Here is a 26,759-nt window from a genome sequence, read left to right on the forward strand (position 1 = left end):
AAAAGGTCTATCAAAATATAGGTGGCCTGCATTAATACACGAGTCCATGAAGTTTATCACAAAATCTAACATAAATATATTTCTGTGGTATTAACTACTCTATATAGATACTTCCTCTTGCAATGCGACCTTTCCCTACGTTGTCTCGAGGGGTACTGAGTGCGAGTGAAGTAGTAAGACAAAAACGAACATTTCCGAGAAAATACGAAAGGAAAGGATTATTCACTACATCTGTACATTATTGTATGATGTTGTGGGTAATAGTAATAGTGATATCACAGAGTAATATTACTTTTACAGAAATGTGATGTGATATGACATTACTTTTCGAGGTACTGTTTTGCGCACGTCTCGGCAGGCAGAGTATGTACACTTTATAATTTTTAAGTTTTTGCGAGTTTTTACATTTTCCTTTTGAATAGGTAATAGGTAGTCTTTCTATGTTTTATTCCAAAAAGATACATTCCAGCGAGATATTATTGTAAGTATACCTACCTACAACTGAACCATTTTTTCAATATAGTTAATTAAAGTTGAAAAATTTTTAAAAGTTTCGATAAAGCATGATTCGCAAAGAGGGATCGGAAAGTTGGATGATTACTTTTAAATAAATATTAACAGGAGCAAATACAATTACACTGTAAATAAATGTTGACAAACGAATATTAGGCCGAAGACATTCAGATATATTTTGCATTGTGTTTGTCTACGTCACTTGGAAATTGGAAACTGCCTCTACTATAAACCTGTTATTCAAGATATCTGACCAACCAGAAGCGCGCAATAATTATCACTTAACAGTAAGACATCATTTCAGTCGTCTGAGTTCATTGTAATTTTTGCAGTTGCTCAAGCGCCTTTCTCTAAAGTAAACGTGTCGTACGCTGTACATAACAAAAAAGATGAGTACAAAAGTGAACCCAGATTTACAAAGGGAGCGAGACAAGTGCACATTTAATGTAACTGAACTAATAAATTTAATAGATGGAGGTGAAGACAAAACCGCAGAAAGGAAAAGCAGAGGTAAGATATATAATTACCATTACAATATAGTAATAATATTTTTTCTACAAAAAAACCTTTCACAGTACCTTTAAGTACAGACATATGCTTGCTGTTGACTAAAATAATATTCTCTGTGCTTCAACCTAATTTAGATTTACTATAATGTCACATTTTAAAATCTTTTAAATTAGGCAATGAAAAAAAGTTTTTATCCAACACAACAATTGTGTTATTATTATTACAAGTGTTTCTGGGTACATATTTATTTAGTGTAAATTTTCAATAATAGAGTCTACTTATAGTTTTAATGTACTTTGGAATAACAAGTCATGTGATGCTTTTCTTTAGTCATTACTCGACTAATTCTACTGATTTATATTTCTAGAGTCCTTGACTTTTTTAAGCTGTCATAACCAATAGTCGGAAAAAGGTGTTGCACATGTATAGATACATGTACAGATACGCCTACAAGGAGCGACATAGAGTTGTTAAAACTGCCATATATTGATTAATTACTATTTTCGAGTTCCGGAAATGGTTTTAATACATTTATAATACATTGTAGGATACCTAGGAAGTTGAGTTGGATTTTAAAGTAATTCTAAAGGTGCTATGTAAAAAAAATGCAGTAGATCACCAACCTCTTACTTGAAAGCAGAGAATAAAAAGTAATGAGGATGATCACTCTCCGTTTTTTAATTACGATTAAATAAAAATACGTACTTTTTAAATATTTTTATTACACATGTTATTAAAATTAATGGAATTTATTGTAACGCTGCAGAGAATGAAATAGTATAAAATGGTTTTGACAAGTTAAATCTTTAAAAAATTGAGATAGTATTGGTTGCCAGTTCACATATGGAACACCTTTTTCCGACCACTGGTCATCACATATAAACCACAAAACCCATTGCTTCATAGATGTGTAGAACATGTTTAAAACGTTACGTAGAGTTGCATAGCACTACATAGCGCTGTCCTCTCGCATTTCTTTCTGAGTGTGTTCGAAACATTCTCTGTACAAGACCTAGATCATACATTTTTTACAAAAAAAGACTAGATTTCTCCTTTTCCTGTATTGTTTATCTGTGTGTACATGTTGTATCTATGTGTGTACTACCTACAACACTAAAGTGAGTAATAAGCACAAGGATCATAGTTCAATAGGCATTATCTTCATATTGGCATAAAGTACGTACACTTCTAAGTTATTGTTTGCATGCTATAATTGTTTGAGTATCTACCACTTACTGTCAGATTATATTCAAAATTTGCCATTTATAAGGTTTAAAACTATAGTGAAACAAGAACTTTTTTCGGAAGATACAGCTTCTGCATAATTGGATGACAAAAATCTGTGGTAGTGACCCGTTTGGCTCTTGCACATGTTTTCGATGTAAGATGTTTGAAATCGACATTGCAAATGATAAATGTATTCAAATGTACATTTACAACGAGCAACCCCTAGGGTTGAGGTATCTGCCTTATGAAAGAGACCTAGTAGAGTTTAATCAACATGATGATTTTAACTGTAATTTTTTTAAATTACATATGCAATAAATATGATTTGACTTTGTCTATGATGATGAATGTATGCATAGACAATATTTTTATTGTTAATAAAGCAAATGTTGTGCTAGACAACTACACCCAATTACTCTATCGCAAACTAAAGAGTGCCCTGTACTAAATTTAATGTAATTCGATCTGGGGCACTAATCAGTACCCCTAGACTAAAACTGATTTAGTAAAGTTTCCCAAATTGGTCCTACTGTGAATCGAACCTGGGACTTCCTCATCCAGTGCCTGTAGTGCGAACTGTTTGGCCAACAAGGAACTTATTTTTTTATTTCATGAATAATAATATATAATTTGTCATCATGACACCACTACAATACCACTTATGTAATTATACAATACAGTCAATGACAATACATATAAATAATATGTGGTTTAGGTACTTTTTTTAAGTTTAATGTGATCGTGATCATTACAGCTTAACTGCAAGGGCTATGTACCTATGACCTATTTGAAATGTTTGTTTTATTATTTATTTGCATTTTTTCTATTGTCAATACAATGACATGCAATCATGTCAAATAAGGTAATTTATTTTATAATTTAAATAAAACTATGACTAATGAAAGGAACCAATTTTTTGCTAAAAAATAATAATAATAATAACGCACACACTCAACATAGCCCCGCACTAGGGAAACCCTGTGTCGCGGGTGCCATGGACACACATAGACAACCACAAATTACACCCAAACTCACGAGAGAAATAAATGTAGGCCATACAAATATTTCTCCCGGCCCGGGAATCGAACGGGGGATCTGCGTGGCAGTCCGGCATGGTAACCGTTCGGCCACAGAGGCAGTTGAAAAAAGATACTATCTTATCCGTTGCTATTGCAGTTATGTTGAAAAGTATGTCAACAAAATACTTGACAATCATTAATGCAGTTTATTTTCCTGAAAAAATATTCAACACTTATAGCACTAGAGCTATTTTGCACGATTTAACCTTCACTGGGTTCGCGGAGTAGCAAATTAATTTTCTTCACTGGCCCAAAATTTTTGATTATTTACTAAATGTGTTATTAATATGTAATTAGTTAAATTAAAAACCTTCGTGTTGAATGATTATAAAAATAACATGTCTTTTTATATTTGACCAGAATGTGCCGAAGCTACAATGATTTATTAATATCAGTACTTGGAGTTCACATTGATGTTTTCAACAACAATCTTTGTAGAATTCGTACCAATGTTCTCAATTGACTCGTCTTCTCATTAATACTGTCAAATTAATATCTGCGTTAATCTTTATTCGCATTAGTTTTAATTCTGTAAACTCACTAAATCGTCTTTTTTCAAAATCTTTATGCAAATGTAATGTTTACATTTCATTAGGTTCATTAAGTCTACATTCTATTTTTTTATAATCTGTTTATTTAGGAACTTTTATACAATATAGTATATGCCAGTACATTCTACATTGAGTCCTTAAATAGTCTCTCAAACATGTTCCACTGAATGTAAACTGTTTTGTATATCCATAACCTAACCTCCGGTTAAAAAACCGACCTCAAAAGTTATTCATTCCCTAGTTTGCCACCCTTAGAGGAGGGATATTTTCTTGAAATTGAAATGGGACCATATCTGGGGTACCTTTTTTCCAACAAAAAAAAGAATCATCAAAATTTGTACACAAATGGCGGAGTTTTCGCGTAACATACATACAAAAAAAACATACAGACGAATCGAGAATCTTCTCCTTTTTTTGAAGTCGGTTAAAAAAATAAAAAATTCATTTACATATGTATACATATTAATTCAATTCATAAACTACATTTAGAATATTTACAGTCTGCAGATGTCTGTTATGGCATGAACATTAAACAGTCTCACATAACATGAACGCATTCTGTAATAATTTTGTGAATACATGTTTTAATAAAACATCATGGAGCAATATAACATAACAATAACTATTTTATTAAGTACGACAGATAATCATGAAGAAACGAAATTTTAAATATTTATTTAACATAATAACTGACACTGTATGTCTAAACTCATCATACCTTTTTTCTGTAAAGTGATCTCAAACAATTAATAACGGAACACATTACCCAACAAAACTGCAATGATATACAGCTGGACAAGCTGTCCGAGTTTTTAACCGACTTCAAAAATTTTAATTTTTAAATTGCTTATTCTCAGAACATTGTACATTTCGCGCGCTGTTCTTAACTGTGGATATCAGATCGGCCGTTGCTCGATTTTATATTTCCAAAACGAAGTAATACATTAAATTCTTAAAACACCTAGAGCTAGGTCTTATTTTGAACAACGAGATTATGTATTTATCCTCTTTTCGTTGTATAAACACATCGGACTCTGTTCTTCGGATAAGTCGAAAAAATAATTTACAATATGTTTGCAATAGAAATGTTGACAAAAGTTATCATCAATTTGATTCTTTAAAATTCTCGCATTGCTCCTAAATTAATTCTGTTCCCGCTTTGTAATATCCTAACATTTTCAGAGGAGATGGTACTCAAAGAAGGCTTGCACATTGATGACGTCCCTAATGAATACTTAAGCCACAAAGAAAAGTATGAGAGGGCCATCAAGAAGTCTTGTGGACTATTTAAATTGATTCGTCGATTGCAAGAAGAGGATAGTGCGGGGATGGAAAATTATATGTAAGATTTATTTCCTCGATTATATATATATTTTTCATTTCCTCTGCATATACAATGCTTTGCGAATCACAGTGCTGCTGTCAGTCCCACCTTAGGTTCAATTTACATTGCCATGGAAGGGAAGCTATTTTGTGTAACGAAATGTACGTACATCATAATGAACTTTGTATCTTTTGTGTAACGTAGTCGGTCTTTTTTGAAGACGGAGCAAAATGACATTTCTAGGGTTGCCAGTTTTCATAAAATTTTAAATAGTGTTGTAGTTGCTGTCGATAGTTTTATCGATATATTGTGAAAGAAGATAAAATTTTGACAAAAATGACTAAATTGTAAATGTTACGGCGTTGATTACTAATTGCGTTATTGCCTTTATTATTATTTACCCAGCTATTCTTATTATTATTCAATTTAACAAATATTAGTTTTTGGCCTCGTTTTTGGGCGTTAATGGGTTTTAACCCGATTTGAACCCGGCGTAACCAAACCGCCAGGTTAAACCCGAGGGCTTGGCCATCTCTGCTCCTATCTGTCTTTTCTTGCTTCTGTTGTTATAATTTATTTACGTATGTACATTGTTATATAGTAGATTGTACAACAAGTGCATAGAACGCGACAATGTACCCGAGACGAGTATATCGAGGGTAAAATGAGTTTTATGAACGAGTTATACACTCTGCTTTTCACTTCGATTGCGAGGAAATTAAACAGCAATATTAGAAATAATCGATTTTTTATTAAAATTGAATGTAAAGTTACAACAATTAGACATATTTAATGTGTTGGTTTTTCCTTGTTTTATGCACTAGAGCATAAAATCCTATTTTTATGCAGCCTACACCCAGCATAAATACGAACTTTAAGAGCATGAGAAGTGAAAAATATTATATGTGTCCGTGTTATAGTGACCGCCCAGTTACCACGCTTTCACGCACATTACTGGCGAATCTGAATTCTATTTACTAGGCAACAATATTTAAATACCTCGGAACAATACAAACGTCGCGAAAGCCGCGAGGACGCCGCTCGGCCGCAGCGTAGACCAAAGACGAGCTAGGTTCGCCTGCGCATCCGGGACGCTCATTTAAGTTAAAAAGTAAAAGCTAAAATAAATAGAGTGTATTTTGCCATTACAGTTAGATGCACACGGTCGCTGCGCGGCGACGTGAGCGCCATGAAATTCGTGTCAAATAAACGCGCCCTTAGGGTTTTCATCATCTCAATATAAATGTTAATTTATATCTACAGGGCAGTGCTTGGTGGCACCCTCGGCTCGGCCATACTCCAAGACGGTTCTCCACTTACACTACACTATGTGATGTTCATACCAACCCTGATGGGCCAGGCGACGGTAGAACAGCAAGCTTACTGGATAGGCAGAGCTTTTAATTTGGATATTATTGGGACTTATGCTCAGGTTTGTATAAAGTTAAATAAAAATTTGATTGAGATGAAGGAAATTTAAACGAATCGAAACTCGACTAACTCATTGAGTTAAGACTGAAAACAATGTTATATGATAATTGATAACAAAATAATAATTATCTGAAAAAACATTGTTAAGTTTATTTAGGCCAAAGGGTTATCTGCATGCATCCTCGCCACTACAGATTGTTTGAGTGCGACTTTTTTACACATTTATATTATCATATTTTTTATATATGTATCGGTACTACTGAAAAAAATGGCGTAAAAACTATTTTTTTAAATTGGAAATGGGTTATTGATGCAGTTGGGTATTTTGTCCACACATTCGTTATTTGCCCAAGGAATAACCTCATTATGTAAACGTAGTTAATAAAGACATATTAAGATACGGACTGAAACAGTCACACTGCAATAAATTTTCTAGTTTAATTTACGCCCTTCTTTCCCGAAATATTAATACATCAGATGTAATTCCTCTGTAAGGAGGTCTCAGTTCGCTTCGATGAAAACCCCGGTGATCAGAAGGTCGCCAGCTAGTTTTGAGTTCGTCCAAGGAAGTACTGCCACCGTGCCTATTTCCCAAGTAGTAATGTTAGCATTACTGGCAAATTACTGGCACGTGGGTCTTGTCAACTTATGTCTCGGGGTGACGGGCGCAGTGTTAGTGTCCCTCAGATCTTTGCGATTTGAAGATCTGCAACTGTTATGGACAGGCGTGTAGCTTACCATCAGGCGTACGATTCGTTCGTCCCGTCACTAGGTATTAAAAAAAAGCATGTCGACAGCTACTTCCTTCAGAGAATAACCATAGCTATCCAAAGGGGAAATGTTATCAGCCTCCTGGGTTCCTTGCCCATGAGCACGACCCGGCTTAAATTTTCTTTTGTTCTTTACTAAAGCAAGTTGTCATATTAAAGCCATTATTCAAAATCATGTATCTATGTGTGATTTCGATTGGATGCTCTATTTTTTTTTTATAGAACTTTGTCATTATACAGTGTGTTGATTTGCATTCTCGCCATGTTTAAGAAATTAATAATAGAAATAATGCTAAATCACCTAAAAATATATTCTGTTCAATATTCTGGCTAATTGTATCTAGTAAAGTTTTGTAAAATTGTCCCCAAGTGTATTCACCGCGGAGGACAGTGACCCCGCCTTTACGTATCACTCGCTTCACCGAGCGATACGCAATCTTTCTCGGTCGCTTATTTACCTATTTTTAAAATTATGTTTATGTACTAGTATTGTTATAATTGACTAATTATTTACATTAGTTAGAAAAATTGACTGGAAAAAGATTTTTTGTAACTTAGATTTATTACTTACCAACTTTAGGTTACATGAAAGTAGTGTTAGAAGTACCTAGCTCCACAGCTGGTGGCAGGCTCCGTACCGGAGCCATCCACACGTACAGAGTTTCATTTCAGCATAGCACATTCTTCACAACAGAAAAAGCAGAAAGAAACCAAAGACGATTTTTGCAACGCAATTCTTCGACACTCGTAATCTGCATAAACTAAATATTTCACATCATGCCATAAGAATGAACTTGATGGTAATGCAGGGTCTGGTGAACTGGAAGCGGTTTTTTTTCCACTACATAACTCTTGTTTACATACCAAACCACATGGCATTTTGTGAGAAACTAGACCGTATGCGCGATGTCAGCGGAACGTAGACGCAATACGGAAGGTCGACTGATGATCTACCAATCACGCGCTCGATACGATACTTCCCCCCGTCCCTACCGTACCCTACCACCACATAAATCTAAAATGCTTATATTCTGCGCATAGGTCATTGTTCAAATGGTTGCCGGTACCTGTAGCACGTGCAGTGCAAGTCAAGCGTGGTTACCGCAATTAAATAAAAAATAAGAATTTAATAAATTTTTTTTTTTTCGATTTATTTTTTCAGTTATTTGGGTTTAGTTTTGGATATAGAATGACCTCTGTAAATATGGTGAGAATTCAATGTATAATAAATAGTCTATTCAGTTTTACCATGTGATTGAGAGTCGATACAACCTCAGGAAATTTTCGAAGAAAACAGCTGTATTCAATAGATCCTTTAAAAAAATCATTGGTATGTGACCAATGATTTTTTTTAAATCAACTGAACTAAATACAACGCGTATACTACACGATATATATTTTTACAATGGGCTTTGATTTCTTTGTAGAAAAATAAATTATGAAATAAACCCAGGGTCCCTGCCGCTCGACCCAGGCAACATGAACAGTATTAGTACGGGAAAAATTTGAATTCGAGCTGAGGTAGTATCAACTCTTAAGGTATCCGATAGCCCCAGGGGGGGGGCTTCGTAAAGACTATTAGATTAAATAGATTTAAAAATCCAATCACATTTTTAAACACCTTTACGTGGGCCTTTGTTTGAATAACGAAATGATTCTCATAATGTACCTATTCTCTTCTCGCTACATAATCACAACGGACTTTGTTCTTCAGATGAGTCGCAATGTTTGAATACTTGAAAACTTTGTTAATTTCAAATAAAAATTCGCGATTCATAGACGGAGTTGGGTCACGGTACATTCATCCGTGGGCTGGAGACGACGGCTACCTACGACCCTTCCACCAAGGAGTTCGTCCTGCACAGTCCCACGCTCACCTCCTACAAATGGTGGCCTGGCGGACGTGAGTATACACCACCATTTTTTCTTTATGCTCAGGAGTTGTATCTCCCCAGGCGAGGTATAAAAGGTGGTATGTTTGTGTGTACATGTTTGGGAGGATCTTAACAACGCCGTGGGGAGCTGCGCTTCGGTCAAACTTTAAAACTGCGTCATGTGTTATACAGTGAGTCTTTTATGACAAAGAGTGTGAAAATGATAATTAAGGGGAAGATAGAAAGGAGAAGAAAGACAGGAAGACTAAGAATGACGTATAGTAAACCGATTAGTCATAAAGAGGTCAATGAGGTTATAAACCATGTGGAGTGGAGGAGGCTGCACCGACAAGATCCTGGCTCTTAAATAGAATGATGATGACATAAAAAGAAACAGGGGAAAATCAGAATTAAGCTAGATTTATATTTGTCTGATGAATCGTGTTGTAATGGCGGGCTTTCACATCTGTATATCATTCTATGTTGCTTTCTTACAACATTGTGAATCAATACCGTGGTGGCTCTCAGGGAGTTCATACGTTCCAAACGCATTCCCATGTAACAACTAATTCTAATTCAGATTATAAAGCAAATATTCAATTTATGGTTTTGGGAACTCTTCTTAAAAAATCAAGAAAGAAGCAGAAGATTGGGTTCATTCAGTGAACAGAAAAAAAGAGACTGAAATGTCTCTTTAAAAAGCTTTTGAGTGATACTGAAAAATTTCATAAATATTTTAGATTGTCCAAGGCTTTGACGCGTCGCAATATAGTACTGGGTGCTTCTGATGCGACGCAAGACATGCCAGCACCATTGTAACACAATAATTATCTCACCATATTCATAACACTACACGTCAGAAAAATATTATAATAATCCAGCTGTAACATCTTACCCAAGTACCTATCTATACTTAGACAGCGTACCGTAGTAAAGCCTATATCATCCTGTACCCAGATGAGACGTAGGACAAGTTCTAGTTGGTGTAGATTATTCTACAAAACTACTATTATACAATAATCTACAAGCACTACACCCACTGTTACTGCTCTGTTGATATTGTTATATGTTCTGTTTTCTATTGTTGTGTGTGGTTAATAAATAGTTAAAATACATGGTTACTTCCTGAATCGTATTACGTTATGGAAAAACTCATTCAAAGAGAAAATGATAAATTATTTTTCACAGACATGTATGTACTTTTGTTTTATGCAACAAAAGTTTGTGACCTGGTGAGAAATACTGCTTCGCTCTATTGAGCACTCCGAGCTTTTTGGAAGCCAGTGTGGCTTTGCTCTCCAAATGACCCTGGAACTGGACTTCGTTCGTGATGTCGAATCCAAGTATCCCAATACTCTTAGAGATGGTAAGGAGAAAAGGGTAAAGATGTTCTGGAACTTAGGCGCTATTATAAGTGGGTATTTTTTAGCGGTGAACGCCTGTCTTTGCGGGGTTAAATTTGACAAGATTCTGTTGACCCCATTCTGAGACCTACTCCAAAGAAATCTCGATTTTGGATACAAGTTGCAATCTGTTTTGTTCAAAATTATTTTTCACAGACATATATGTATAGGCGCCCATCCAGCTTGAGGTGTACGTACCTTACTTCGTTTACATAGAGTTTCGTGCAAATGTACATTTTAATAACTTGTTTTATAAGAAGAAACCGACCTCATAAGTGGAATTACATCTTTTTGCCAAGTTGGATTGAAATCCGTTACCGGAAAATGCGCGAAACTGAATTCATCCTATATTTTCTTAAAATTCAATGGGACCAATACTGAGGTGCCATCTTTCCAACAAAAAAAGAATCATCAAAATCAGCTCACAAATGCCGGAGTAACCGCGTAACATACGTACAAAGATAAATACAGTCGAATTAAGAACCTCCTCCTTTTTTGAAGTCGGTTTAAAAAATGACAATACTCCTTGATTTCGACTCGGTGACGTATGTTATGCAAACTGGTTCTTCAATTTTTATGCATTTGGTATCCATCGAAAGTACACAGAGTACACATTAAAACTGTATAGATTATAATAATCGATTATTCCAAATGACAATGTCTTTTGATATAATGATAAAATCGTCCTATGAATCAAATTTTTTTATCAAAACTAAAATTTATCTCTTAATTATGATGGTTTTATTGTATTAACAAAATTTTAAATAAAAGCTTAGCAATTTGTATTATCCTTGATATCTATATTTTGTAAAAAAACTGCCATTGTAATATTTATTTGATTCAATCTCATGATGTTTTAACTACCATCCGTGACAATTTTTATTATTTAGATATAGAAGTATATTATCGTGTAATTATTGAATAATATTTCACGATACAATCATCATCATCCTCAGCCTGATTTCACCCACTGCTGGGTATAGGCCTCCCGAAGTTTGTGCCATCCACCACGGTCAACTGCTAGCTGCATCCATTGACACCCCGCGACGCGTACTATGTCGTCAACCCACCTTGCAACAGGGCGCCCAACACTTCTTTTGCCTATTTTCGGCCACTAATCAGTCGGGTGTTCTGCTTCACCTGTCATCTTGCCTTGCTAGGTGTCCCGCCCAGTCCCATTTGAGCGCATGATCCGAGTTCCAGCATCCTGTACTTTCGTCCGTCGTCGGATCTCAACGTTCGGAACTCGGACTACAAGGCTGATGCCAATTATGTCGCGCTTCATGGCGCTCTGTGCAACTCTCAACCTGTATACAGTCTCCTGCGCAAGCGTCCATGTCTCATCTCGTCCATGGCAGAACACACTGATTAAACAAGCGGGTCTTCAGACACTGTGGAACCTTATCTGATTTAAGGATGTCATCTATCCCAGCTGGTTTCTTTTTATAATACAATACCCGAATGTTAAATAATATTTATTGCACGGTAATAAAACCGAATACTTACATAGTAAAATTTACCACGGAAATTAAGTAGTAAACACTAGTCCAAGAATGACCGATTCGTGTATTTCTTGTGACAATACGCCACTAGTGCGTTATTATCATTAATACAAAGATCGACAAAACAAAGAAAAATGTAGACTAAAAGGCTTCGATCAGTGTAGATTCGAACCAGCTGCGGCCGCACTTTTCTCTTAACAACTGAGCTACAAATGGAGGCAGCAGATCATGGAATTGCTCTATGGCCTGTTGCAGGTTTAAAGGTTGAAATTTTTGTTGAATGTCAGAATGTTTGCCCTTGTTTTTGTGGAACTACTCCACTGGTATGTGATAATTATTAATACAAAGATCGAAGACTTAGAAAAATACCTTCGAGCCGGGAACTAAGCCACGGAACGAACCAGCGGACCTCACGAATTTTTCTATGTGCTTGTTGTCGTATCTTAGTATATGGTTTTTAACGACTTTTTAGCCATGGCGCCACCTATAAGAAATCTGTGAAATTTACCCATTTGTTTCTATTTCAGTGGCACACACGGCAAACTACTGCATAGTAATGGCCCAACTGTACTCAAGAGGCAAATGTCACGGCATCCACGCGTTCATCGTTCAACTTCGCGACGAAGAAACCCACATGCCCCTACCGGGCATTAAAGTCGGCGAGATCGGAGCCAAATTGGGAATGAACGGAACCAACAACGGGTTTCTTGGTTTCGAGAAAGTTAGGATACCAAGAGAGCATATGTTGATGAAGAACTCTAAGATTTTAGAGGTAAGTTGCTGTTCGATTTGGGTAGAGGATCGAAGATGCACCTGGTATTGTCAATGCGCTTGTTATCTGTAACACTGCATATACGTCTTTAATTGCAAGATCCCAATCTTCATTGGAGAGATTTCGACTCCTACGTAAAGTATCGTATGTCGATATTGCCAAGTTTACAGGGGAGCGTTTTAAAGTTCTGAATTCTCTGAAATGAGCGTAACATTTGACTAGCATTTCTCAGTTTTATTCGCCAAAGCTCATACTTAGACAGAGCATTATAAAATCCTAGATATCTTATATGATCTACGACGATTTCTTAGATGATCATTCTATGTGAGTAACGAGTTTTGCCGAATAAAACTAGAAATGCTAAAGTCACGTGTTACGCTCATTTCAGTGAATTTAAAACTTTCAAACGCTCCCCTGTAAACTTGGCAATTTGGACATACGATACTTTACGTAGGAGGGGTCGATTTCATTATTATCAAATTATCCTATCGATTACTTTAAATAATTAGCCATTAAAGGAATTCCAAAAAAAAGCATTTAAGGTCCTTTACTGCTCATCTACAGAGATATTGTTAAAACATAACGTACAGTAAAAAATAAAAATGGATTTTAAACTTCTAAATAATAAGTTTCATTCCGGTCTAAAACATTTTTTTTTTTCTGATTTGCAGGTTTTTTACGGATTTGTTACATAGCATTATATAACAAACGTAGTGTTTTTAAGAGTACTAAAATGCCAACCTGACTAATTGTAGTAAATCCTATCTATTTTCATTTCATTTAGGACGGCACATACCAGAACGCGCCCAGCTCAAAATTGACATACGGCACCATGATGTTCGTGCGAGTGGTAATCGTGAACGACATGTGCAACTATATGGCCAAAGCCGTCACCGTAGCCACGCGCTACTCTGCTGTTAGAAGGCAATCGCAACCTAAACCTAAGTAAGTACAAATTCCCACACACAACTACAGCCTATACTTACCAGTCTAGTGTATATTACTTGCTGGCTTCGTCATCATATCAGCTGGCTTACTTGCTTACAAATACGAAATACCTTTAAGACGGAAGCAATTTACACAATGTCATTGTTAATACGAATATCGAACAAATACAGAGAAAAGTTTCTTTGATCCGTCTGAATCCAGCAGGTACCCGATATCGATCTTTATATCAATAATAACAATTCTGTTTTTTTTTTGGCTAAGTTACCTTGACATTAATAATAATCACATAGTTTTTCGACAAACGAGATCTATTTATTTATTTCATTTCGTGCATCCAACAGCTTACAATATATTAACAATTTGAAAGATAAACAATCCCAAACAACTACGCCAATTACAGGATACCACAAACATTTTTCAAACTTACAAACTTCCGTTAATAATAAATTTTGACATGTTTATATGTACTCTAAAACTTGTAAAAAAGTATATATTATATGACTGTGAAATATACATTAGTAGTAGTATGACTTGTTCTTCATTATGTAGATCATGAACAGGTGTTGTTTATGTGATGATTGTATAACACCAAAATAGGTGGAGAACTTTCACATAATAGTTCTTTGTTATGCAAGGCTGCAAGGTTATTGTTTGACGCGAGTGTTTGTATTGAAACCTGAACAAGCGAAAGAGTCTAACGAGTAATTAAAAAAAATAGAATCCGGAGCGCAGCGAGGGTTTCAAGCCACGAGACGCGAAACAACTTTGCTGCCGAACGAAACACACTTCCAAACGAACTTCCACCTCACTATAGCGAGGAAAATCGTACATGAAAGAAAAACAGTTGAACTATAACAAATTAGGTTTATTCATTCATTAATCGAAAATTAGTTACCGTTGTCAATTAAATGTCAATAATAATAAGAATAGAATATGCCAACGTATTTATCTTCCATAAATAATGTACGACAAATCGCTTAGTTGAATGTGTCATCTTTGTTTTTTCATCGAAAGAAAAAATTAGGTGCACCACAGTCCATGGTCAAGTTCCAATTTCAAAAGCCGTGTTCCACGCTAGCGTGGAAAAAACGCTTTTGCGCGCAGATTTCTAATGAGAAAGGTAACCTTTCCGAGCTAGAGAGGTGAAAAATGTATGAATAATATGGTAGTAAAAACATCAATTCAATGCAATAAATATTACAAAATGTCGCTTCGTCTCCATCTGGATCAGAAATATACAAGGTTATTTGTAAAATACTAACAACCCCGCAGGACTATATTACTAACATCATAAACAACATAAACTGCCTCCGTGGCCGAACGTTTACCACGCCGGACTGCCACGCAGAGGTCCCAGGTTCGATTCCCGGGCCGGGAGAAATATTTGTATGGCCTACAATTATTTATCTCGTGAGTTGGGTGTAATTTGTGGTTGTCTATGTGTGTGTGTCCATGGCACCCGCGACACAGTCGTCGGAGAGGACGTTGCGCGTTGGAATTTACTACCTTCGTAACAAATACAGATCTGAAAGGTGTCAAGTAGTAAAAAAAAAACTTTATTTTTGGTAAATTTATCGTATTTTGTCAAAAATTGCGGAAAAAAAAATTGTTGTTTATGACGTTTTAGTAATCTAGTATTTAAAAAAAACTTTATATAGGAAAAAAATCCTGGAGGAATGTCCCTATAATACTTCCTAAATATTTTGACGACCTCGATGGCCCAACAGTTTGCATTGTACTCCATTTTTGGAAAATGAATTTTTCTAAATTGGTTCCGGTCTGGGTGTTCTGGGAAGTGCCCCAAACTGAATTCCGTTCCTCCGGTGCTCATAGTACACGGAATTCTTTACTTTGAGACCAAGTTATTGGTGTGATTGGCTGGCGCATGATTAAACAACAATAACGCGCACACACTCATAACCCCGCACTAGGGAAACCCTGTATCGCGGGTACCATGGACACACACATAGACAACCACAAATTACACGATTCACGAGAGAAATAAATGTAGGCCGTACAAATATTTCTCTCGGTACGTGAATCGAAACCCGGAGTAAAAACAGTTAAAATTACAGATAAAAAAACTTACCCTAACGTTGCATAGCTGAAATGTCATTAAACAATTTCAATATTCTAAAACTGGGTTATGGCTTTTTATGATATCTAAAAACATACTTTGTCAGTTAGCCACATTTTACTTAGCGGACGACAGATGACTACAGTAAAACCTATTTCTTACAGTGAACCAGAGCCCCAGATTCTGGACTACGTGACGCAACAGCACAAACTGCTAATTGGAATCGCGTCTGTGCACGCCTTCCGGCTCAGCGCCGATTGGATCTGGACTATGTACAACAATGTCACCGCTGAGCTGGAGACTGGAGACATGGAAAGGCTGCCTGAGGTATTTATGTGGTGTAAACATCGAGTATATAACCAGAAATAGAGGCGAAATGTCATTTAATTTGTTTGAAAACTATTCTGCCATATCGTTACTGTGACAACTGCGCTCCGATTGGATAGCCCGAGTTCGATTCAGTTGACGGGTGTCGTCAATGGGTGTCGTCAACTGTTTCACTTCAAATCGACCAGTTAACTTGAGCTTTGCTATAATGGACGAGAATTGCTAAATTACATATTTAATATTTAATTATCGATGAAATTTGATTCCGTTTGTTTTGTAATTAGATGTTTTGCTATTTTTCCCACACCACCGTATGGAACAACACGGCATTATTAGATAAATACAGAATATTTTTTGGAATATACGGAGACGTACACACAGGTCAGTAGTTGGCCTGTCTATATTTGAGTGCAAACGAGAATTGATATTTATAAGAGCTTTATCGCGAATGTGTTACCAGGAATATTATGGCCCTTATTTCGTCGTCTTTTTCTGGTTATATACTCGATGGCTGTAAAACTCTAGCTTTGGCATAATGTACACCTGCTTCATACACTGAGCTAATATAATATGATTTTTACGGTCGTCGTTGCCGAGTGGCTTGCACACTAGTTTCCACGGTGTCACCATTTTTGAGGTCCAGGGTTTGATCCCCGACCGGGTAAATGTAGAAAAACTTACTTTTTTACTTTGTCTCCGTCCTGGATGTTCGTGGTACCGTCGTTGTTTCAGATTTCCATAACAAATGCCTTAGTTACTTACTTTGGGGTCAGATCAACTTATGTGATATCTAATATTTATTTATTTATCTAATACAATCTGTTAAAATTCTTTGTTGAAAATTATATCTTACACCATTTGTATAGCGCACTAATTTGCAATGAATAGAATAGAATAGAATAGAAAATCATTTATTCGACGAAGGCAAATACATAAAAAAGTAAACAGTTAAAAAAACATGAAACAAAAAAAAAATAATAAAAATATAAAAAAGAAACAGAGTAAAAATCAGGATTGACAAAAAACAATAAACGTTGTATGCTACTATGCATGCCCCGTCGAATAGGTCACCACCTCAGCATTTGCAGGGCAAAGTATACCCCGCGCTGATTTTCAGTTGGCAACCTTGGTCGATATCGCACGGATGTGGGTATATCAACATACAAATAAAAATAAAATAAAAGGAAAGGGAGAACAATGCAAATAAATGGTAGTTGTATTCTCGATAAAACATAACTATAGCTAATAATATGCTACGTACGTTATATATAAGATGTAAAAATTTTATTTTTACTAAACTTGACTGTTATCAAGCGAACGATGACTCACAGTAGCTTATGAGATTGTTAAAGAATCATTCTTTCCATCAATATGAACAGCTTCAACTATTTGAACCGTCAGTTGATTTTTTTATTATTACATTTTAATAAATTGCAAACATTCCAAATACATTTCAGCTGCAAACCTTGTCATGTTTCCTGAAAGCAGTCATTAACGAAAATCTCTAAAAAATGCAGCTGCATACCCTCATAAGTTGCCTAAAAACTATAAAGAACCAACAATCACTAAAACAGTAATATCGTAATGTTTCAGCTGCATGCCCTCTCATGTTGCCTAAAAGCAGTAACGACAGCAGACGCCGCTGACTGCGTTGAACGCTGTCGTCTGGCATGCGGTGGACACGGCTACATGCAGTCGTCGAATCTGCCCATCATGTATGGCTTAGTTACCGCAGCCTGCACTTATGAGGGAGAGAACACTGTACTGCTACTACAGACTGCTAGGTAAGAACAATAAATACTTACATACACTTGTCGGCCATAGATGCCAATGCCATAAAAAATATTGACAGATCAGATGTCAATGTCATTCTTGTTGCAATTTAATTAGCCGATTAGAATTGAGATTTTGTATATTTTAGCGTTTAAGTGTTGCTGCTTTTTGGACTTTTTTTAATATCGCAGTGTTGCTGATAATTAATTTAACATATCTACCACACTTTTGTTTTAAATAAATAAATAAAAAATGTACGTCACAATATTTTTTCTTTTATTATTTTGCAATGCTCTTTCTTTCATGCTTATATCTAGCAAAAATTTGAGGCTGGTTACATTTTTCTGGGAGTAAAATACCAAGTTGCACACTACTTCCGTACAAGTAATTTCATTATATGATCAACACATTTGTTGTATATAAATAAATAGAAATATTACTCAATATTTAAAACTTGACTAACAAATAAGAAGTATGTGCAGAACGAGTTGGCTTGGTTTTGCAGATTCTGTCCAATAACATGTGACCAGATCTACCACCATCTATTTTATACAATGTATCTTTAAAAAGTGAATTAATAATTTCCAACTCTTCATCCACCAGGTACCTGGTAAAGGCGTGGCAACAAGCGGTAGGCGGCAATGCCTTAACCCCTACAGTAGCTTACATCGGCCGCCTAAGCACTGGCCGACGCTCGCCTCCTTGGGAGAATACTATTGAGGGCATCATACATGGATTCCAGCGTGTTGCTGCTGGGTAACTTCATTTGTACCATAGGTTCCATGACTTTTTGGCTTGCCACAGTAAATAATGAAGAACACGTATTTTTTGTATTCACTTTAAATAAAAATCACAAGGAACGAAAATTGTATATTGTAGAGTATTTTGTATAGATAATTCAGGTTTCTTTCTCTAATGGGATTACCACCCCATGGACAGCACCAACGTCCCTCAATTGCTTCCAAAGCTCCTTAGAACTCTTCAGCGCCCACTAGGGGGCCATGGGGACCACTTTCGGAATTATACCTTTAAACCAGGTGTTTCCCACTGTACTGTATACGTTCTACTGCAGACAACCATACCAATTACCTAGTCTCAAACTAAGGAATTCCTGAGCATCAAAGCAACGGAATTCACTCCAGAATACTACCCAGAACACCCAGACCAGAACCAATTTAAAAAGCTCATTTCCTAAAATTGGTCATACAGGAATCGAACCCGGGACCTCTTCATCCAGTGCCACAGTACAAACCGTTGGACCAAAGTTGTTATCATGGTCGTTATAAATCTCCATCTAGGAGATAGTTTACAACTGGCCATAGTGCACTCGCATGGCATAGCGCGAGTTGTGTCACGCAATATTCGTTATAGAATTAAAGCGTTCTCTCGGTGTTTAAAAAATGACAAAATTGCAAACGTGTTTATTATTGTTTGAACAAGAGTGCCTCAAATTCAAAGTTTTTCAGCATTTCATTTTTATTTCGTAGTCATATTCCCTATCATCGAGATGCTAATCCGCGATCCTCGTATAAAATATGAATATTTAAAGTACGGCATTTAACAAAGGCAATTTCAGTATAGCACTAGAATACTATGATGAAAACTTTTTAAATTATGTTTACTAACTGAGGTTACAACGAAAATACGAATGTGACAACCCTACGCTCCCAGCGAAGTGTAGGCTTTTATGCGCCTTATAGACGGAAGTAGCCCTTTGCCAGTTTACTTATTATACTATGTGACCAGTCTACTTCCAATACAATATATTTATTTTATAGAGAAACGAAAATTATTGTTTCTATATCAATATAATTAATACTGGTACATTATTTAAAGAAAACACTGTTTCATTTAGGAACAAAACTTGATTATAACATGTCGCACCTCCGTTAAAACAGTGCCTTAGCTTACATTTCCAAAAATGTACAGACGAGTCAAAAATCTTTACTTTTGTTGATTCTTTTTTTTGTTAGAAAGGGTATCTCAGTAGTGGTCCCATTTAAAATTGAAGAAAATATTCCAGCTCTAAGGGTGGCAAACTAGGGGATGAATCCGGTTTCGTGCTCTTTCCCGTAAACGATTTCAATAAAACGTGGCCAATAGATGTAATTCCACAAACTTTTGAGGTTTTCTCTGTACTGAGATTATTTTTGCAGTTAAGTTTGTGTTTCACCGTAGGTGCGATATTTATTATAAAATTTTATTTCTTTTTAATCCAGAAAAATCGGTTTGTGCGTGGCCAACATCGAGAAGCGTCAAGCGGCTGGTATGCAGTACGAGGACGCGTGGAACATGACTTCTGTGCAACTGGCCTCTGCCTCGGAGGTAAATTTTCATGATGTTAGACCGATAGGTTAACTGTTTGGCTCACCGCCCACTTAGGCAAGATAAAAAAATTTCAACGCCCACCAACACAAAAAAATGACAAGGAAAAAACTATCGCACTGCTATTACAAGTGTTGTAACTCGAAATATGTGAAATCCAAGATTATACCATTTCTGAACGTAAAAATTGGTTATCTATACGTCAATAAAATTGTCGTTAGAATATTGTAAGAAACCATTAAAATATATCTACATAACCCAGAATGAGACAAATGTTTTGTGAGCTACTTCTGGACAAAACAGTCCTTACTCAAAAATATGAAATTATTTTTTTACTTTTATTTGTAAATATATTTCTAATTGGCAAGTTGGAGGTGTTGTTTAGATGTCTAATAAACTTTAACCTATACATAAATTTTAACAATCTTTCACGGGAACTGAGTAATTCGTTTTTCAGCTATTCTGAATAAATTCACTTTTTCAGTTAATACACTATTGTATTAGCGATATGTGTAGTGTAGTTATATAGATAAATCAGGTGGTTTTTTTTTTTTTTGAGACCACCAACATCCGCCAATTGCTTCCGAGACCCCTACCTAGGACTTTTCGAAGCCCACTTTGGTGCTTGGCGATAGGGAGCACTTTAAGAACTATGTATTAAACCATTTATTTCCCTTAAACAACAAAAAAAAAGTAATGAAGTAAAAAATCAGACTGTCCACCTGATAAAAAGTGGTAACTTGTGCCTGTACACATTTGCAAAATTAAGAGTTGATACAACCTCAAATGGCTTTTGGTATTTTTTTTTTTATTTTTTATTTTATTTTTTTTTTTATTTTAAACACTAAGAATATTACAAAAATATATATACATCACACCCTTAAACCTACATTGGTTTGTCCGGGTGCTGCACGTTGGTTGATTCCGCGTAACAGTGAAAGTGTTGAATGAATCACTTTGGAGAAAATATATAGTAAAATTGAAGATATACACTGATTAGTAGATAGTAGATACTGTGTGAAAACACGATACCTAAAAATTTTCACGATAAAAAAAAACCAGCTTACCTCGAAATTTTACAAGAAAACCCACTGTATTCAATAGGTACTTTATACACCAATGATTTTTTTTTTCTATCAACTGAACTAAATAGAACGTGTATTATTATATTAAATTGCTTTAAATACGTTTGTAAAAAAAATAATTCTGAAATAAAGCTAACGTCACTGCCACTCGACCCGCGCAATAGAACCGATACAGTACGGGAAAAAAATTAAATTCGAGTGTAGTATCAACTCCTGAAGAAATATTATTGAAATTTAATTTATATAAAAATTAAGTTACAATATAACAGTTTAATGAGTAACCTGATATGAGATATCTGGGCAACAAGCGGCGAAGCACCTGACGCCGATTGGTTAATCCTCACCACGATGTCAAGCATTATGTGTATGCCATCGACTTATTGAAGTCACCCTTTAATTCAGAGTACAATTTTTTTATGATACCAAATGATGGGACGGAATTTCTGGTGGTAAGCGACACGCCTGTCCATAACAGTTGCAGTGCCACTCAGCTTTAAATCGCAAAAACGAGAGGGGCACTGCCACTGCGCTCGTCACTGAGACATAACTTGATAAGTTCCATGTGCCTGTAATTTCACCAGCACCCTTACCCTTCAAAACCGGAACACTGTAATCTAACATTACTGCTTGGCGGCAGAAATAGGTAAGGTGGCAGTACGGCTCTGGACGATCTCTTAACTTAGGAGCTGTTACTAACTGATGTGTAATGTGTTTCCAGTCCCACTGCCGCGCGATGGTCCTGTCGTGTTATTACGAGGAAAACGAGAAACTCATGAAGAATGTGTCTCCTGCATTACGTACTGTGTTGCTGCAATTGGTCGACTTGTACGTTGTGTACTGGGCGCTACAACGCGTCGGCGATTTGCTACGGGTTCGTCCGCTAAAATCCATATGTTTATTTTTGAAAATTCGTATATCACACTCAATATATACTTAGTATAATTTGCTAGACAAATATAGCAAGAATTCAATATCAAAATATCTATTGCTTTACAACCTGGAAGTCTACTCCCGTTCTTTGTCCGACATCCGTCCGAAACAGTTACTGTCAAATAAGTAAATACACTTTATACATAGCACGTTATATTACATAAATAAATAGTTAAACGTCTGTACTATAGTCTGGCATGGTAAACCAGAAGACGTCGGTTCGAATCCGACCGGATCGAAGGAATTTTTTTTTTGAATGTTCGATCTTTGTATTAATAATTATAACAATATAGTGGAGTAATCTCACATAAAAATAATTGAATATCAATTCAATAAACATTTAAATGCAATGAATAGCGACATCTCTACTCAGGGCTGGTAGCTGTAAAGGTATCTAACTGGGTGAGGAAATACTTAAGATTTCTCATAGATGGCGCTACGGCTAAAAAATCGTTGAAAAAACCAAATATAAAGACACGACAACAAACACATAGAAAAACTCGTGAGGTGCACTGGTTCGTTCCGTGGCTTAGTAGGTATAGCGTCTGGCACGGTATGCTTTAAGACGTCGGTTCGAATCCGGCCGGATCGAAGAAATTTTTTCTGAGTCTTCGACCTTTGTATTAATAATTATAACAAACTAGTGGAGTAATTTCACATAAAAAATAATTGTATATCAATTTAATAAAAATTTAAATAGTTAAAGTTAATCTATATTTCTCCAGTTCACATCAATATCTGAGCGCGACATCGAACAACTGCAAAACTGGTACGAAGACCTGCTCACAAAACTTCGGCCCAACGCCGTTGGTTTGGTGGACGCCTTCGATATTCGAGATGAAGTAAGTGCCTTTTTAAGGTTTGTCATAAGTACAGTATAACCATTTGGTAACCTGAAAGAATAATAAGCGTATCATCGGGGATAGTGCAATTACGCTTAACAAAAAAAAATGGCATACGGTTACGAGTTACCATTTTGGTAATTAAGTGGCCGATTCAAATCCGTGTAAATGCCGTGGCATCCAAATTAGTGTTATTTAAGGAAATCTATTGTTATCAGTCGGTAGATGCTGACTGTGCAAAAATGAAGTCGTGGCCATTTAAATTACAAACTAAATAATGTTAAATCCCTCTCCTGTAAAGTTTGGTTTAGTGCAGATACACACCTTTTACCAATGCCACATACTCGGATTTGCACTATCGCCGACGATATAGAAATATGGATAGAAGTTGCGGTATTAGCTCTGGTTACTAGTAGTAAAATACAATAGTAAAGAATCGTTCCAGAAGATGGATTGACAGTATATATTTATACATAGGAATTAGGAAGGAAGGATATTTTGAATTATTATTATTTTCAGTATTTAAAAAAATATTTGATTACCCAATTAAAATTAAATAAAAATATCTTTCTAAATTTATTAATACAATTTTTTAATTAAGCATTGATATACAAAACCATATGTGTTAAAAAAAATTAATTAAAAAACCTGATTTCTCAATAATTGGCAAAAGGTGCTTGATCCCTAGACATTTTTGATGTGTCTAGTCTATTCTAGTCTGGTCTGTCTTGTTTGAAGACGGAGTAAAATGACAGTTCATTGCGCAAAAGTGTTGGTGATTGCAGTCGATAAATATTCTATCGACTATCGACTGAATATTGGTCACGCTTATGGAATAAATAGCCGAACTTGTTTAATTTCAATCATCCTCGACCACATCCAATTACTGAGCACAAGTTCATTTAAATTTTCGTAAGTTCATACATATATACACTGTATTTAGCACTGTTTATGAAAAAACAAAGAGGAGACATTTTTTAAAGTTTTTCATTTAAATTCAATACAGATAATCGAATCCGACTATTCTTTTTAAAATGTATATGAATATTTTAAAAATCGATAACAACTACATAACTATTTAAAATTTTATGAAAGTTGGCAACACTACAAATGTAATTTTACTCAGTATTCACAAAAAAAACGGACTATAGGTATAGTGCAAGATATAACTTGCAAAAATATTAAATATCATACTCTGTTTTAGATCTTGCATTCGACACTAGGAGCTTGGGACGGGCGTGTGTACGAGCGTCTGATGGAAGAGGCGTTGAAGAGCCCTCTAAACGCACAACCCGTCAACGACTCATTCCGCAAGTATCTCAAGCCCTTCATGCAGGGGAAGCTATAGAACAACAAACAGGAACAATAGCAATGATCCATTATTATACGAGGTGGTAGGATCGTTAACTTATGTCTCTGAGTGACGGGCGCAGTGGTAGTGCCCCTCAGATCTTTGCAATTTAAAGCTCTGAGTGGCACTGTAACTGTTATGGACAGGCGTGCAGCTTACCATCAGGCGCACGACTTGTTCGTCCCGTCACTTGATGTTATAAAAAAAAGCTATTGGTACAAACGACCACATGGGACTCTATTCAATAAATAAATAAGTTATGTGAAACCGAATTTTGTTACGGCCACTAATAGAACTATTAAACTCTTGTTCATATGAATAAAAGAATGGGTTCTTGAATATTACAGTCTTAGTAGAGAAAACCATCAGAAAAAAATTCAAACAGATAACGACTGTGAACTGGTAACCGGTACTATCTCAATTTTGACAACTTCACATATGAAGAAGTTATCATTTATATAGCATCTGATTTATTAAATAAAAACACGTAGTGTACAATAAAAATATCTAAAAACTACGTATTTTTATTTAATAAACCAGATGCTATATAATGACGCAAACAATTCTTTTCTTCATCCTGTAAAGTTGTCAAAATTAAGATAGTACCGATTGCCAGTTCACAGTCGATGAATCAAAATCCTGCCTAACTAAACATGTATACAAAATCTTCGCGGCGTTCGTTGTTGGCTCAGACAAAACGGATTCAAACCACTCAACATTAACCGCACTCTAATAGGTTCCGTCGAAAATTTTAGTTTTTCAACTTAAAACGTAACTTCAGTAACTTGAAAGTAGAATTTTTAGTTTAATAACGGAATACCGCAACTAAACTAAAAAGTAAAACCAATAGGTTTCAACATACTATATATTAAACGAACACGGGGCCGTGCTTCAAAACTGTATTCGTTTTCATTTTACTTCTAAATTAAATTTCATCACAATCAGAATAGAGTACAAAAACGTGTGGCAGTTTGAACCAAACAGCATTTCTAGTTACGTGCAATAATGCAATATGTACACGATCACGTAATATGTACAAGTTTTTGCCTACTTGTATTATATTTATATATTAATTAAATGTGATATCAACTAAACGAAATTACGAACAGATTAGTTTTTTATTATTATTAACAGATTTTTTTTTATATTATAAACGTAGCGGGTGGAGGTTCATAGTTTCTGTCTACCCTATTGGGAGACACGTGAAGGAACGTATAAATAAATGGAAACGGTGGTAGTAATTATGAGTAAGTAAAAATGGGACTGAATGCTTTTAATTATAAATAGTTTTAAAATGTATCAAACAAATTATGTATTAAAGATTAAGTTATAGATTCTACAAAGTAGAGATTCATGTTAGAGATTTATGTACAAATGATTACAAAATAAATTTTTTATATTTTCGTTATTTTGTGTTTTGAATACATGGACCGTATGTAATGGACTTTATATTTGAAAACTAAATTCAAATATTTGAAGAAGAAAAAACAACTATTCCTACCAACTAACTAAGCCAATTTTGTAGCAGTAGAGCTCCTTGTGAAAGAGTTCGTCCAGGATAGTAATGCCACCTTACCTATTTCTGCCGCCAAGCAGTAATGTCGGCATTATTGCGTTCCGGTTTTGAAGAGTAAGAGTCGTATTCTAGAACTGTACTCAATGCTCAAGTCAGGATTTGAGTATGGTTTACAGCACTCGAAATCATACTCAAGTCCCTGCCATTAGAGTCGTATTTCCAGTGCTTGAAATCATACTCAGATCCTGACTTGAGCATTGAGTAGAGTTCTGGAATACGGCCCCGGGTCGTATTCCAGAACTCTACTCAATACTCAAGTCAGGACTTGAGTATTGCAGTGAGCACTGAAAATCATACTCAAGTCCTTGCCATTAGGGTAGTATTTCCAGTGCGTGTGTTGCCAGTGCAATCCTGACTTGAGCATTGAATAGAGTTCTAGAATACGATCCTTAGAGTCGTATTCTAGAACTCTACTCAATGCTCAAGTCAGTCTAGAATACGACGCTATGAAAATCATACTCAAGTCCTTGCCATTAGGGTCGTATTTCTAGTGCTTGAAATCATACTCAAGTCTGCTCAAATCCTGACTTGAGCATTGAGTAGTTCTGGAATACGACCCTAAGGGTCGT

The 26,759-nt window shown here is 35.7% G+C and overlaps 1 protein-coding gene across 1 annotated transcript; it reads left to right on the top strand.

The window, feature by feature from the left end:
• Nucleotides 1–853: 853 nt before the first annotated feature.
• LOC113229953 (probable peroxisomal acyl-coenzyme A oxidase 1) lies at nucleotides 854–24,994 on the top strand. The gene is made up of 13 exons (XM_026463645.1): nucleotides 854–1,023; nucleotides 5,063–5,222; nucleotides 6,468–6,636; nucleotides 9,185–9,308; nucleotides 12,712–12,956; nucleotides 13,741–13,901; nucleotides 16,146–16,308; nucleotides 17,902–18,092; nucleotides 18,685–18,837; nucleotides 20,301–20,406; nucleotides 22,210–22,362; nucleotides 23,147–23,263; nucleotides 24,468–24,994. Exons 1-13 carry the CDS (start codon nucleotides 903–905, stop codon nucleotides 24,609–24,611), a joined length of 2,007 nt encoding a protein of 668 aa, XP_026319430.1. The 5' UTR covers nucleotides 854–902; the 3' UTR covers nucleotides 24,612–24,994.
• The last annotated feature ends 1,765 nt before the right edge of the window (nucleotides 24,995–26,759 follow it).

The sequence above is a fragment of the Hyposmocoma kahamanoa genome, unplaced genomic scaffold (assembly GCF_003589595.1).
Source record: "Hyposmocoma kahamanoa isolate Upper Pololo Valley unplaced genomic scaffold, ASM358959v1 63, whole genome shotgun sequence".
Classification (NCBI taxonomy): domain Eukaryota; kingdom Metazoa; phylum Arthropoda; class Insecta; order Lepidoptera; family Cosmopterigidae; genus Hyposmocoma; species Hyposmocoma kahamanoa.

Bases quoted from the DNA above. Each gene is read 5' to 3' on its own strand.
- LOC113229953 (XM_026463645.1), top strand. From the start codon at position 903: ATGAGTACAAAAGTGAACCCAGATTTACAAAGGGAGCGAGACAAGTGC. The intron at 12,957-13,740 runs GTAAGTTGCTGT...CATTTCATTTAG, and splicing joins AGAACTCTAAGATTTTAGAG to GACGGCACATACCAGAACGC. The intron at 16,309-17,901 runs GTATTTATGTGG...GTAATGTTTCAG, and splicing joins ACATGGAAAGGCTGCCTGAG to CTGCATGCCCTCTCATGTTG.